We start from the raw sequence: 14,886 nt of genomic DNA, 5'->3' as shown, positions 1-14,886 counted from the left end.
GAAAAACTGTATAAATGAGGTATCACCGTAATCGTAGGGACCTATAGAATAAAGATAATATAGTATTTTTAGTGTACGGTGTACGACCCCCAAAAAATACGAAAGAAAAGTAAACCAAAATTGACAATTTTCTTTTCACCCATACATTCAAGAGTTAATAAAATCTCTTCAATAAGCTAATGACCCACGAAAATTAATTATTTGTAAAGTGCATCTCATGTCGCAAAAAATAAGCCCTTATATGTCCAAATTGCCCAAAAAATAAAGATAGTATAGCCAATAAAAAGTGACAATGCATAATCTGCTCTGAATGGCGCAGCTTCCCTTCGATGCCCTGGCGTGTGCCCATACAGCAGGTTACCACCACATATGGGGGATTGTTATACGCCGGAGGGATTGGGTATCAAATTTTGTGGAGCGTTATGGTATTTTATCCACTGAGAATTTGTAAATTTTTTGAAAAACACATTCATTTAGCCAAAAAAGTTTACTTTCAAAATTGTATCCGATTTTGTTTTAACCCCTGTAAAATAATTAAAGGGTTAATAAACTTCATAAAAGTTGTTTTACGTACGTTGAGGGGTGTAGTTTCTATAATGGGGTAATTTATGGGGTTTTACTTTTATTTAGGCCTTTCAAGTGATTTGAAACCTGAGCAGGTCCCTCAATAGCAGGATTTTGCGTTTTTAATGAAAATGTGAAAAATCGCACCTAACGTTCAAAGGCCCATAACATCCTACAAATATAAGAGTATGCATAAAAAACCATGTCCACATAAATTGGACATTTAGTGAATGTTAGTTATTACGTTTTTTTGCGGTTATGGCTATGTATGGAAAAAGTAGAACATTTTGAAGTTCGAAAATCAAGAATTTTTCCAAATTTTCACCAAACATCTGATTTTCTCATAAATAAATGCAAAACAAAACACCAAAATTTTTCAACTAACATGAAGTACAAAGCGTCACGAGAAAACAATTTTAAAATCACTTGTATATGTTAAAGCGTTCCGAAGTTATAACCATTTATAGTGACACAGGGCAGATTTGAAAAAAATGGGCTGTGTCAGGAAGGTGAAAAGTGGCTTCAGCGTTAAGGGGTTAAAGATTTGGACTTTTTTTTTTAATCCATTTTCTCAATCTATGGATCACATTCACAAAGGTCTGTGCGCCAGCTTGTGTTATGTTTTGTATTGGTGCTTCCTTTAAAGGGTTTTTTTCTGGGAAACATTGCTGATCGTGGGGGTCTCTGAGCAAGGCGCTTGGCAATCTTCCTCCGCTCCATAGAGATGAATGGAGTAGAACGCACATGCGCTGCAACCAGCTTCGCTCAATTCGGTGAGCAACAAGGGGTCCGATGAAGGTACCTCAGTTACAGTGTTCTTGTGATCTGTGGGGGTCCCATCACTGAGAACCCGACCGATCAGCAAGTTAGGCCCTATCCTGTGTTAGGGCTAACTTGTTTCCTTGGCAAACTGCTTTCAAGGACTTGTTATGTACTGAACCATCATAACTAATTCTTGAACCTTCTTATTTTAGAAATGAGTGATACAGGTGATAAACCTTTTTTAATATTTTTCATTAAGAAAAACTTTTCTATTCTTTGTTTCTGCTCATTATTTCTCCGATAAGTTACAGAATTTATGAAGCCCTGTACAAAGCATAGAGATAAGGCACCTATCCTTTCATTTCATCTACCATAAATATACATTTTTTCAAATGCATCTTATTAAAATATGTACCTGTGTGAAGATAATTTCCCATACATTTTACCAAGTTGCCCCTTAGAAACAAGATGACTGTCCTTGGATATGACCCTCTGCCACACACAGGCCCAATCACCTGGATCCAACAATAGGAAGTGGAGACCCAAAGAACTAGCTTGTTAGGGGCGAGCCAAGTTGTTTCTTTCTAATATGCAGCAAACACCCAGCTTGTTACGGGGATTGCTTAGCCTGGGCTTAACCTTCTCTATACTCCCTTAACCGACTTGTTGACATACTATTACGTCACAAGTTGTTAAAGGGTTAAGAAAGTTTGTGTAATTCCCTTATACACAAAGCTCCTGGTAAAATAATGAAACGCTGCATAGCTTTTACTGAAGTTATCCTATGGGTGGATATTTTAATGCCTTTACCAATTTTTAGGCACATTTTTGAGGCCTGGAATCTACAGAAACTTCACTCCAGCCGTTTGAATATCGAAGATCTACTGAAGCACATGTATGAAATGTGTCAAGAAATGGCACTTATGGAAGACTTGCTGAAGCTCACCTTCACAGATTCTGAACAAGTAAGAGTCTACATAACCATGATAATAGTAAACATGCACTTTTAATTCAGATCATTGGCTGAGTGTGAGTGCTAATAAAATGTCGTCTTAAATAGGTTGATTATGTAGCACAGCTTATACTTGTCCAAATCAACACTGTTGTTAAGTCAAACCTAAAGGGTTTTTCCCACGAGGCAAGGTAAGGCCCTATCCACAGGACCGTACAGAATATTGTCAATTTCCGTCCGCTACATAGAGATGAACGAGGTAGCATCCGTGACCGGTTGTTCTGGCCATCTGTGTTGCAACAGTGGTACATCGGACCCTGTTCTAGTAATCTGTGGGGGTCCCATCATCCTATGAATAGGGCATAACTTGTTTTGTGGGGAAAACCCCCCTTACTGTGTCCTCACTGAATGATCTAACGTATTCAATTGTTTTGTATCGCTTGAATTGTTTTATTAATATTTTAATGATGTCCTTTCTTCACCTCTGTTAATTCCAAATGTTTGCCATTTCCACTGTTCAAGAATATAACTCTCTTGCTTCATTCTATTTGGCTCTGTAAGAAGGGAGGGCCAGTTTGTCTGCTTCATCTCAGAACTACCCATCTAACAGTAGAATCAAATTGGCGTAATGTGCACTGAATCTACCCTGAAGCTATGCTGATTGTGCCAAAGAGCTAAAAATGTTGGCTACATAAATAGAGCCAACTATTCTAATATAAATATCTGTCCATGAAACTTGGATGTATTGCTGTATATCTGAAAATTTAAATGCAATAAATAGAAGATTAAAAGAAAAATCTATCCACTACAGTTTAATCCTTCTTCATTTCATTCCTAGGACTACTTGCAAAAGTTTTTGCACTCTAATGGCAGTGTGCAAAATCAAGAGCTCCTTTTGGTGCATCATTTACAGAGGGCAAATTACATCCCAGCACTACAGCTTAACCAGTCATTGAAAAATTATCATCTAGTAAGTAATTTCATAGAATCAATTTAACTTTGTTTAAATCGTAATTAAACCAATTCTTCTTATTACAGAAAGTAACTGTACAGGTGATAATGAAATATATTGAAGAGTTTACTATTAAGTAAAAAAAGCCCTGTCCTCAAAACCTTGTTTAACTCCTTACAATATAATGCCTATAACGCAATAGAACGTACATGCACGTCAGGAAATGGCACATCTTGACGTACATGTACGTCTCTGGGATCGACCGGGCTCAGAAGCAGAGCCCGTGCAATCACTGCGAGAGACTGTGATTGCAGTCTCTCGTAAGCTGGGATCGCTGTAATGTACTGTGTGTATAAAATGCATTGTAAGATTTTAACGTTATACTTTTTATGAGCAGAATGATTGCGACCGGCGCCAGCGAGAAAGAGCAGTGGCTCGAAAGTCTATACTCGATCAGTATGGTAAAATACTGCCAAGTGTGCAGCAAACTTTGGCAAGTGATAGGGCCAGACCCTACCCATCTATTGTTTGGAAGAAAGGTAAGAAAAATAATATAGTATAGTATTGGGAATTGCAATGGGAAAAGTGAATTTGTAATGTGTTTTTTTCATTCATGTAAATTAGAACGTGTGTAATATATATGTAATATGAATGACACATGTGCATGTTTTTCTCACTGACATGAATTTAGAATAAACATTTCCAGTTTTGGGTCAATTGATATAACCAAAATTATTATTTACATTTGCCAAATTCTAGAACTGACATTTTTTTAAGTATTGTTTTTTACCTTCTAAGCCAATCAACTTTATCTTGGTGTTTGTAGGATTGTTTCTTTCTCATTTGTTTGATTATTCTTTTCTCTTAATGGTGGGTAATATTGCATGACCTTTATAGCCTGAGGTGAACCTTTTTAACCCCTTAAGGACGCAGCCATTTTGTAGTTCAAGGCTTAGCCATTTTTTGGATTCTGACTTGCGTCGCTTTATATGGTTATAACTTTTGAACACTGTTACTTATCAAAGTTATTCTGAGATTGTTTTTTTTTTTTTTCCTCCACGTTGTACTTCATTTTAATGGTAAATTTTGGCTGATAAGTTTTGAGTTTTTAATTTTCTTTTTTTTTTTTTTTTTTTTTTTAAATAATTAATTTTTTTTTTTTTAATTTGCCTTTTGTGGAATTCAAAATCATTACGTTTTCAGGCAGATAGATTTACCACCTTAAATAAGTGCCGATGCTCCAAGCATCTCGGCTCCGTTTCAGCGGCTCTGTCCTGTTTTGAACCTGGCGGCAATACTGTTGGTTACAGGATTCCGGTGGTAGAGATCTGTTAACACACAGCCGCTTACTTCCGCTAGTCCACACGCCATGTTTCCACTTTAATTTTGTGCGTGACTCCAAATCCAGGCCTCCATTGGTTAATAACTTCGATTTCTGTGAATAATTTTGTGTTGTGTTTTTTTTTTTTTTTTTTTTTTTGTTTCTTTTGTAGCTCATTCAACTTCAACAGAACAAAGTATTCAATGAGAATATTTAATGCATTCAGCTTTGTGTTAATAGTGTCCCTTTTATTTTTTTTGAGGAGTGTATATATCCCAGTTTAGTTCTGTTTCGTGTGTGTGTCACTACAGGTGACTAGCACTATTCTCCTCTGTCGGCAAGATAAACAGGCTGCCTCAGTTTTTATTGTCTCTGATTTCTATTGCTACTTGTATTTAGAAAATATTTAATTGTTTTTATTGTAGTGACGAGACCCAAGCCTTTATCTACTATAGCAAAACAGGCTCCTACAGGAAGTGTGATTACCGAAGCAAATTTTATTCGCAACGTTCTGATGAAAATAAAGGAAGTGTCTGTTGCTAGTGAAAATAGAGATTTCTCCCCCTACAAAAGGTAAAAGGTGCTTTTGCTATCATAATATGAGAATTTATGGTCTTCTGCCCTGCCACTAGAAAATATGTAAAAGGAAATCTACCACTTTGATTTGATGCATTATGAACCAAACATTCCTTGAGAATGCTGTAGCTACACTGATGCAGGATCATATCTTGTTTAATCCCTGAGCTGAGTGGTTTTTCAAAAAAAAACAATTAAAATGTTCAGGAATCTAGGTGCCTACATGAACACCTTTTTGCACAGAGCCTCCTGAACGATCCAGACAGGACTAATCAGCCTGAGCTGGGGGATGGTGCAGTGATTTGATTACTTCTGCCCATCTGGCATAACACAGCGATTACATGATTCTCCAGAGCATTGCATACTTGGGCTACTTTCATACGGATGTGTGACCGCCCTACCATAGAACGACGGGCACACGGCTCCAGGGAGAGGAGGGGGTGAGTGGTGCTCACCCCTGCCCCTCTCCGCAGTAATATATGGTGCACGGCGCCGTATTCTGGAGAAAGATAGGACTTGTACGGAGCAGTTCAGAGCTGTGCGGCCATTGCCGGCTATGGGAGACGTATATATACGTTGGCTGTATGTACGTCCCCCATACGTGTGTGTGAATGAAGCCTTATTGTGAGGCAACAGATCCTTGTTATCATAATTTTATAATAGTTTTTTCAGCAAAACCATTCAGCACGGGGATTAAACAAGATATGCTTCTGCATCAGTGTAGCTACAGCATTCTCAAGGCATGTTAGGTTCATAATGCATGAAATTGAATGGTAGATTTCCATTAAGCATGTCCAGCAGTTAATAAAACAGCAGGACACTATTGTCCCTGGAAGCGACATTACGATGTGCATTCTGGAAATAATTTTGGTCCTGCTTCTGGGATACCCATTTTCATTTTCAACTTTTACAATATATCTGCTGCGAAATAATGAAATGCTAACCTGCAAATTTGAGTATTTCCATTTTTTTTCTGTAGTTTTACGGAGGAAAGCCAAGTTCCAGTTTCTCAAGTAACGGAATTGGAAGTACCTGATGCTTTTGTTGGTACACCAATATCAAAATCCAAGAGCAATTCAAGGTTAGTGATGGTGTGGTGTTTTTTTTTTTGTTTTTTTTTTTTTTTTTTTTTTTTTACCTTGGAGGTTTGGATTGGTTTGTACACTCAGTGTAGCACTCAGAGCCCTTTCTGCTGTCACTCATGCCATCGCCCCAGGACAGAGTTCGCCAAAATCATTGGCTATTTTGAACTGAGGGAACAGTGAGAAGGTTTTGACAGAAGTGCATTATCTTTGAAGGTCATCCTGCTGGACCCACCATTCTTCCTGTACAGAGAGAAGCTACAATGAAATTCTTCTTTCAACTGGATTGGTGACTGCAGGGGGCCAATACAATTGAAAGATGTGGAGGAACCGGTAGCAATAAATTACTGCTGGCATTTCACAATAAATAAGTGGACTTTGTTTGTAGTTTGTGCACTCGGTCTCTAAAAGGTTCGCCATCACTGCCCTATATAATTATTTTCATAGACCACTTTAATGCTTTTTTTTTTTTTTTTTTTTTTTAAACTACTTGCTTTCATACATATTTTACAGGTTATTGGGCTCTCTTGTCCACCCCATCTTGGCAGAGCCCACATTTGAAACAGACCTTTCAAAAATATGTTATAGTACACCTCGCAAATCTAATCTCTTATTGACATCAAGCCCTGTACAGTCGAGTCTTCTCAAAGCTACACAGTTAAAGAACCTTTGCAAAGCATCTGAGTTTAACTTGTTGGAGACCCCTCTTGTGGTAAAGGTAAGGGTTCCCTAAGCTTGTGTAATATTAAACTATAAAGGTGAACTTGTTTCTATAACTTTTGCTACTGAATTTTCATGGAGGCAGCAGTCTTATAACGTGCTCTTCAGAAATAAGTGAGACTATATTAGATACATTACATAATGATTACTATTCTTCTGTTGTACTACATTATGATCATTCATTGTGTGTATTTTCCCTTCCAGAAGGCAAAAGCTTTAGTGGCAGGCACAGCATCTTCAGGTTTTATTGCACATACGCCCCAGTCTATTCTGAGATCTAGTGCACGCACAACTCCTCTGGCCTCTCCTTCAGTATCACCTGGGAGATCCATTACTCCTCCTTTACGATCCAAAGAAACAAGAATTGCTTTTATGGAAGAGATTAGTAAAAAATATACAAAAGGGGTAAGTGCTAACATGCTATTGTTTGGAGTGTTACCAAGAATATTTATAGTTTACTTCTGTATAAAGTACGGTTACCACTGTAGCTTTTCATTGATGCCATATCCAAAATATTCAAATTGGCAGCTTGCTGCCAATTTCAAGCCCAACCATAATGTACATTGGCAAAGTATTTGTTGGGATTTAACCCTTTCACTGCCAGGAAATATGATTATTTCGCACCTCCAGTGGCCACAGGCTTTTTTTTTTTTTTCACACTAAATTAGTTTCCATGACGCAAATTGGGTCAGGTGTAGGACCTGCTCTTTTTGCCCCATGGCCGCTGATCACATTCAGAGTGCAGTGAGCCAATGCATCTACCTTGCCTCACTGAACCCTGACTGAGCACAATAGAAGACAATTGGGGCTTGAATTAGCTGGCGTTTTTGCAGCTAGCTCACACCCCATCTATGGTTGTGTGCATGTGACCTTGGAGAGCTGTATCCTACCTTTTTATTTGGCGTTAGAAAATAAATGCCTATTTTAGTTCTGTTGCTACTGAGATTTGAAGCTCAACCTGATAGCTGTTCCTCAGTCCCTCTTCTCTGTTCTGGGTGACTGCTGTGGTATTTAACCAGAAGCCTGCCACAGCTCTTACTCTTAGCATGGCTGTGGAGCGGTGTTATTCAGAGCTCGCACCAATTTAAGGAGACACTTGCAGTCTTGCAAATCTTTACAAAGTACAGTTTCATCAAATTGCTACCTACCATTATCTGGTGCTTTTCTTAGACTCCCTAGCAACGATATTGACTGGGCAGTCTACCTTAACCCCTTACCCACATGTGACTTAATATTACATAACATGCAGCTGTGGGGGGTATGAAGAGGGCTCAAGGGGCTGAGCCCTCTCCATACAAGGTGGGTGTTTGCTGCATATTGCAGCAAACGCCCACCGGTAACACCCGCGGTCAGTGCTGGCATCTGTTGCGGGTGTTAACCCTGTAAATGCTTCTGGCAAAGGTGTAGGCATTAAAATACTGGTATCGCTTGTGTGCCGTCATCTTGGATACAATTGCCACTGCCCCTGTGACGACATTGCGGGGGCTGATTGGTTGCCATGACAACCTCAGGTCTTCCCAAGACTGTCTGGTTTTAACCCATTATTACAATGTGCGATCTGCACATTGTAATGAACGATGAGGAAAATCCCCATATACTGCCATAAGGGAACTGATATAAATATAAATACAGTAAAAATTATAAACATGTTAGTCTTCACCATGCCCCAATGTAAATGTATGAAAACATTATAAAACCTATATAAATTTGATATCCCCGTGATAATACCAACCCAAAGTTTAAAGTAGACATGTAATTTGTGTACAGTGAAAGCTGTAAAATCCATGAGGTTTTTTTTTTCACCACTTTCACTGTATTTGGAATTTTTTCCTCTTCCCAGTACATGGCATGGGATATTAAATACAGTCACTATGAAATGCAGTTTGTTACACAGAAAACAAGCCCTCACACAGCTCTTTCAAAAATCTAACTTTTTTTTTTTGTAAAGTGAGAAGTAAAAAATAAACGCGCATAAATAAAAATCGGCCACGGCAGGAAGGGGTTAAAAAAATAAATGTATCTTGGGATCGATTTAGGGCATGTTTAACCATAAAAAATTCTGAGTGTTCTTTTTCACCAGGCTTTTTTTTCCAGTCTACTTATTCTCGGTACTATGTGTCTTTACAGGTTTTATCGGCTGAGCAGGAAGAACCCTCAGTATCCCCGGTCCTGAAATCACAAGAGACTATGTGGGCAGAGAGAGTGGCTATGCTAACACAAAATGATATGGCCACAGACAATGAAGACTTGGATGAATCGTCATCTGGAATTCAAGATGGAAGCCCAAGCAAAATGGAGATCAGCAAAGATGCAAGCAATGTGTCTGCAAGGTCTAACCAGACAACACTAGAGTATCATGATGCTCCAACACCAGAGGACTTGGAGGATGAAGTTGTGTTAACTACTAAAATTCATTCATCCATTAGTGAACAGCCAGTTCAGAAAGATGTAGACATTGTACTAGTGACTGAAGATTTACAACCAATCTCGGAACCTCACGTGGATGGTATGTTATACCCAGCATGTCTGTTGTGTTTTCTGCAGACAGTATGTTATAGAGCAGGAGCAAAGCTGATAGAGATCTCATTTGGGGGGGACATTTTATTCAAGTCCAGTATGTTATTTGATTGATGACTGTGTTGCTAGGACTACAAAGTTAGATGTCATTCAGAATCTGCTGTTGTGAAGAGCAAAGGTTTGTTAAAGGCTATGTAAACATTTGCCAACTTTTAGTTCTTTACTGCATTTACAATTTGTAAAGAGACTTGAAGGGGTTTTCCCACAAACTGAAGTTAGGCCCTATCCCGTGCCAGACCTTTTTTTTTTTTTTTTCCCCACAAAATGTCCATAACTTTTTATGGTATGAACTTCATTTTTTTGTCTTAATCAGAAGTTCTCCTTTCGCCGGAAAGTGATCCTGAGGTGGCACCTACATTAATAATAGTTGAAGAACCTGAACCGCCAGTTAACAGGTAAAAAAGTAATTTGATATAAGGACTAGAATGGTGCACTGAGGCTACATGCACAGACGTATGGGGTTCCGTAGCCGGGAGAAAGATAGGACATGTCCCATCTCTCCCCGTAATACGGCGCAGTGCGCCATACATCCCTTTGAAGAGGGGCGGGGGTGTGCAGCATTCGTGTGAATACAGCCCAAGACTCTGTTTATACACAGAGTATAGTATTAGGACAGTGCAAGCACCTCCAAGATTTGTTTTGAACCCGGGGGGGGGGGGGGGGGGGGGGTTACATAACAACAAACTGCCAATATCACTATAAATATGGTTACTATGGAATCTTTTTTATCCTTTTGAAGGAAGTTTTCCTTTTTTCCCATCGTTTTGTTGATAATTGTATAGCTTTTTTTGTCATATTTTATATTTACTGAAATGTATTGATAGATCTAAACTCAGTTCATACATACTGTTACCCTAAATGGGCTGCCCAGGAGTTTGAGTGCCTTTTCTACAGGGTACATCTTCAATATGAGTTTTGTGGGATGTGACTCCTAGCATCCATATTTCAGACCCTTAAAGGGAACCTACCACTACGAATTTACCTATAAAGGTAGATCAGGTGGTAGGTGGGTCAATAGGACATGAAGATGGCCCCTTTTAAGGGCTAATTAGAATTTCCAGAACATTTTCCATTAGGCTTCCCCTTTTGTTTGGTGGCAGAATATGAATAGTAATAACCTGATTTATTATTTTTTATTTAATACTGATGGGATTATCTCTTGTGCAGCGTTTTAGATCCAGCGGAAGATGACATGCAGCCTTCTGAGGTTGAGGTGCAATCTGTTGTATCTACTGGGAGCTCTGTTTGTAAGTTGTGAATGTTTGTGGAGTGACAATTATACTTTTTCTTCACAAGTGATTGGTTTTCAAGAACATTCGCGGCGTCCACATTTTGGGCCCAAAATTCTATTCTGCCAACCATTAAAGGGAACCGGTCACCAGGGACCTAACTTTCACTAGAGACAGTTTGCAAAAGCCCCATTCTACCTGCATTCCAAAGATCCCTTTGTGCGGTCTTTGAGAATTTTTATCACCATATAATTGTGTTTTTTAACTTACCTGGCTCCCTGCCAGAATCCTGTGGTGAGTCCCAGGGTCCCTAGTGGCAGGTTTACTAGAAGATGTCTTTAAAATAGGGAGATGTCACATACCCCACTTACCGGAGTCAAAACACGATGTGCACTTGCGCCAGGGAGCCACACAAATTAGAGCTCTGCCCACTCATGCAAAATGGCGTCCTTATGCTAATTCCTACTCCCCTAGCACACAGCACACCCAGTCAACTTGATTCTGATATCAGGGAAATCAAGGACTGCACACATGCACCCAGATACACATTCCTCTAGGTGCTGTACAGATCACCTAGACCAGTGATGGCAAACATTTTAAACAGAGTGCCCAAACTACAACCAAAACTCACATATTTTTCGCAAAATGCCAATGCAACAATTTAAGCAGTAACTTATTACTACCTGCTCTTTCACAGGTTTAAATTGTATTGGCACTTGAAGACACCAATACACTAGAAAGAAGAAGAAGTTTGGATTATCATTGTAGCTTCCTTCTAGGGTCCTGGGCTGCCTGGGACTGCAAGAGGCCTGGAGTCCTGTTTGGCAAACTCTACCCTGGGGTGATAGCAAGGGTGCCCATATAGAGGGCTCTGAGTGCCATCTCGGGCACCCGTGCCATAGTTTCGCCACCACTGACCTAGACACACACTGGCTATAGCTACTACTAGCACCCAGACACAGAAGGTAACAAGGCTCAACGGTAATTCACACTTTAGTTTCAGGAACACCCAAAAATCTAGCTAGTTGCATGTCCTGTGAGACCTGCAGTAATGGTTTCTATAGCTCTGCCAAGCTACCATCCACACGTAAAGCAGCCTGACAACCCTGGTCCTTTGTGGCCAATACACAAGTTAGAGCCAGTCTCACTGGAGTCCTCTGTAACACTCTCTGAGCTAGAAGGTAACCCCATCCCCTTCTCTGCAGGGGCTACTAAATGTTCAGAACCCAGACTGATGTCTGAATCAAGGACATTCTGACTGTTAGTGACCTCAGATACACAAGGTGTCAGCAGGTCAGCTAAGAGGCTCATCCCGGCTGCACACTGCCTCATCCTTGTTTGTACATAACGCATTATTATCATCACGCATTGCTTGGTTAGTACAAGGTTTAGTACAATCAATATGAGAAAATCACGTTGAAATTCCCCTAGTGCAGTTGAACTATCTGCAGAATCCTTGTATACCAATCACCTCAGGCTTTTTTGAACCTATGGCATTATCACTGTCCATTTCTGTAATGGTGCAAGAGACAGTATAATCCAGAGAATGTGGGACATGGACACGGTTAGATTTATCCACTGCACTTTGGGGGCGGGGGTTGAGGATCTGCAGAATCATTGGCTGCTATTCACCCCAGATCCAGTACCACATCAAGACTCTTTGGACATATCACAATGTCATCATCATCACCACACGGGGTAGGTTCAGTACCATTCAGTGTAAATGTGACATTCACATTATTAGGCATTTCAGCATGGTGGGGAAAAACCACCACAGACTGGGAGACTAACTGCCCTGGATCAGTCCCCAGTAAAACATCTTGGACTCGAGGACTTTCTTTGATCGACATCCAGATGTCATATATCCATCAGGGTTGACTCTGCCGATCACAGAACCCCCTTGGTTGTGGGGGTGCTCTTCAATCCCCCAGAACATGTAGGGCTGTGGTGTCCCATTTTGGTTGCATACGCCACACCTACCAGTATTAAACATAGACTTAGTGGGAGTAGAGGGGGCACAGGTGTGGTAGGCTTAGCCTCTGTCCAGTCATCCTTAGTAGGCCTCTGCAGGGCTGCTGCCGGCTTGGTAACATAAGTATCCGCTATCCATGTGGCCTTGTTATCATTACGCTCTTGGACAATTACAACTTGCTGCCCAATGCATTGGGCTGAAGACAGGTGAACTCCGCTCGAAACTCGGCTTGACGATCCGCAAACTTTTTCTCCCTACTGGGCTTGACTCTCCCCAAACTCTCACTCCATGTGAGCTGGACGCTTTGCAATCTGTAGCTCACTCTGGCCTTGACTCTTTGCCAGATTTTGCTCCTTTTGGATTTGAGACTCATCCTACCTTCTCTCTCTGGACTCGATGCTTATGCAACAGTTTCTCAGCTTCAACAGTGCCCAGCTAGGGTCTCTTTCATCCATCTTCTTTTAAGTAGCCACCATCTTAGCAGTTACTTGCCAAATAAAAGATAGAAAAGAAAAACAAGAGGGGAGGGGACTGTTGCAAGAATGTCTTACTACAATAAGCACTGAGTTTTACTTTGTAGACTGGGGTGGTACTCGCAAGGATTCCACCAGTCCTTAAGTGCAAGGGTTAATTACTTAAACCAAGCACTTAACCCTCTATTACAAAAAACAGGGTCTCACTGTTGCTAACCAATTTGTCAGGAACCCCCCACACCAGAGTCAAAACACGGGTTGCACTTACGCCAGGGAACGTCGCAAATTAGCTCTTAAGCTCCACCCACTTGCCCAAAATGGTGTCCTTACATTTAGTCCTACTCCCAAGCACTCAGCACACCCTGTCAGGGAAACCAAACGCATCTGAATCCCAGACACTGCACACCACGCGCGCACAGCCCATTGGGTGCACAACCACAGTATGTAACCCCTATCGCTTACATGCCTATGGAACGCTACTGCATAGATCCACTCTGCACCCCTATACAGTCAAATGCCCACACTTAGTCACAGCTGCCACAACTCATGGTTACGGCTCACAAGACGCCCAGCACAATGCTTTGATAGTTACAAAAATGGTGGAATAACAGACATGCATAACAGCAAACGGGCATAAAATAAAGAAAAGACAGACCTCTTACAAATTGGATTGGCATAGAGATACGCGGTAGATAAATCTGTGGGGGCAGTTGGTCTACTGACCAGGTATTAATTATGTTATTTTATAAGGGCAAGTTGATTTCCCCTCCACACATAACTTGCAAAGAGGGTGCATTTTAATCCATAATTTATCACAGGAGAATTTAACATTTTTGACTTTGGGAGGGTCTGAATTTCTGTTAACAAATCGATCCAGACACAACATTATTATGTCATTATTGCCAGTAACAATAAAATGGTTTAGTTTGCACTGTAAATTAGTTTGACTGGCCTTCAGTTCTACTGTACTTCGTAGATGTTCATGATCTCTAATATTTAATGGTTTCCTGCATAAATTTCATTTCTATGCTCTAAACTGCTATTTCTGGGCCTACAGGATTGTGCGTGTCTGACTTTCACATCTTTAGAAATTTAATGCATGTATTATCATTTTTTTAATTTTTTTTTAATATATATATACCATAATAGCTGTGATCAGCCATCATTCTAATGAAGATGTTGAGAGCACACATTCTGAAATTCCTGAACATGAAATCAAAGACAATGAAGTGGAGATACAGAATTTTGAGGAGAATGTTGTAATTGTTGAGGAAATACCTGCGGTCACTGACTCGCCTCCTCCATTTACAGAGATTCAGGTAAATCGAATGTATTGTTAAAGATTATTACTATTGGTAGAACTTAATGTAGCGCCATCATATTCCGTAGCGCTTTACAAATCATAGGGGACATATACTTATAGGATCTTAGAGTACAAACCTAGTTGCATGGAAAACACTGATCCTGACATTTAAAGGGTTAACACCCATATTGAAGCTCCCTGTGATTACTGACTATAGTGGAGCACTATTAGCAGTGCTGCGAGCATGAAAAGGTTAAAGTTCCGGTTGTGAAAGAACAGACAGTCGACTTGTCAACAGTATGTCACCATAGACCTCTCTACTAATCAAGTGATAAGTTAACTCCCCTTTTTATTGCAATAACTGTTGTATATTTGATTTTTTTTTTTTTTTTGGATTATTCTT

At 40.1% G+C, this 14,886-nt stretch overlaps 1 protein-coding gene across 2 annotated transcripts in view; it reads left to right on the top strand.

Annotated features, from left to right (window-relative positions):
* AHCTF1 (AT-hook containing transcription factor 1) overlaps window positions 1-14,886 on the top strand; it is a 46,907-nt gene that overhangs the window by 27,103 nt on the left and 4,918 nt on the right. For both annotated transcript variants that reach the window (XM_072141183.1, XM_072141184.1), the window contains exons 22-32: window positions 2,147-2,291; window positions 3,117-3,248; window positions 3,628-3,769; window positions 4,977-5,124; window positions 6,107-6,208; window positions 6,723-6,927; window positions 7,134-7,334; window positions 9,057-9,435; window positions 9,820-9,901; window positions 10,674-10,753; window positions 14,330-14,499. In XM_072141183.1, the coding sequence (XP_071997284.1) occupies window positions 2,147-2,291; window positions 3,117-3,248; window positions 3,628-3,769; window positions 4,977-5,124; window positions 6,107-6,208; window positions 6,723-6,927; window positions 7,134-7,334; window positions 9,057-9,435; window positions 9,820-9,901; window positions 10,674-10,753; window positions 14,330-14,499 (1,786 nt within the window). The remainder of the gene's footprint in view (window positions 1-2,146; window positions 2,292-3,116; window positions 3,249-3,627; window positions 3,770-4,976; window positions 5,125-6,106; window positions 6,209-6,722; window positions 6,928-7,133; window positions 7,335-9,056; window positions 9,436-9,819; window positions 9,902-10,673; window positions 10,754-14,329; window positions 14,500-14,886) is intronic.

Source organism: Engystomops pustulosus, chromosome 3 (assembly GCF_040894005.1).
Source record: "Engystomops pustulosus chromosome 3, aEngPut4.maternal, whole genome shotgun sequence".
Taxonomy (NCBI): domain Eukaryota; kingdom Metazoa; phylum Chordata; class Amphibia; order Anura; family Leptodactylidae; genus Engystomops; species Engystomops pustulosus.
The sequence above is the reverse complement of the archived record's forward strand: the minus strand, read 5'-3'. Positions and strand labels throughout refer to the sequence as shown.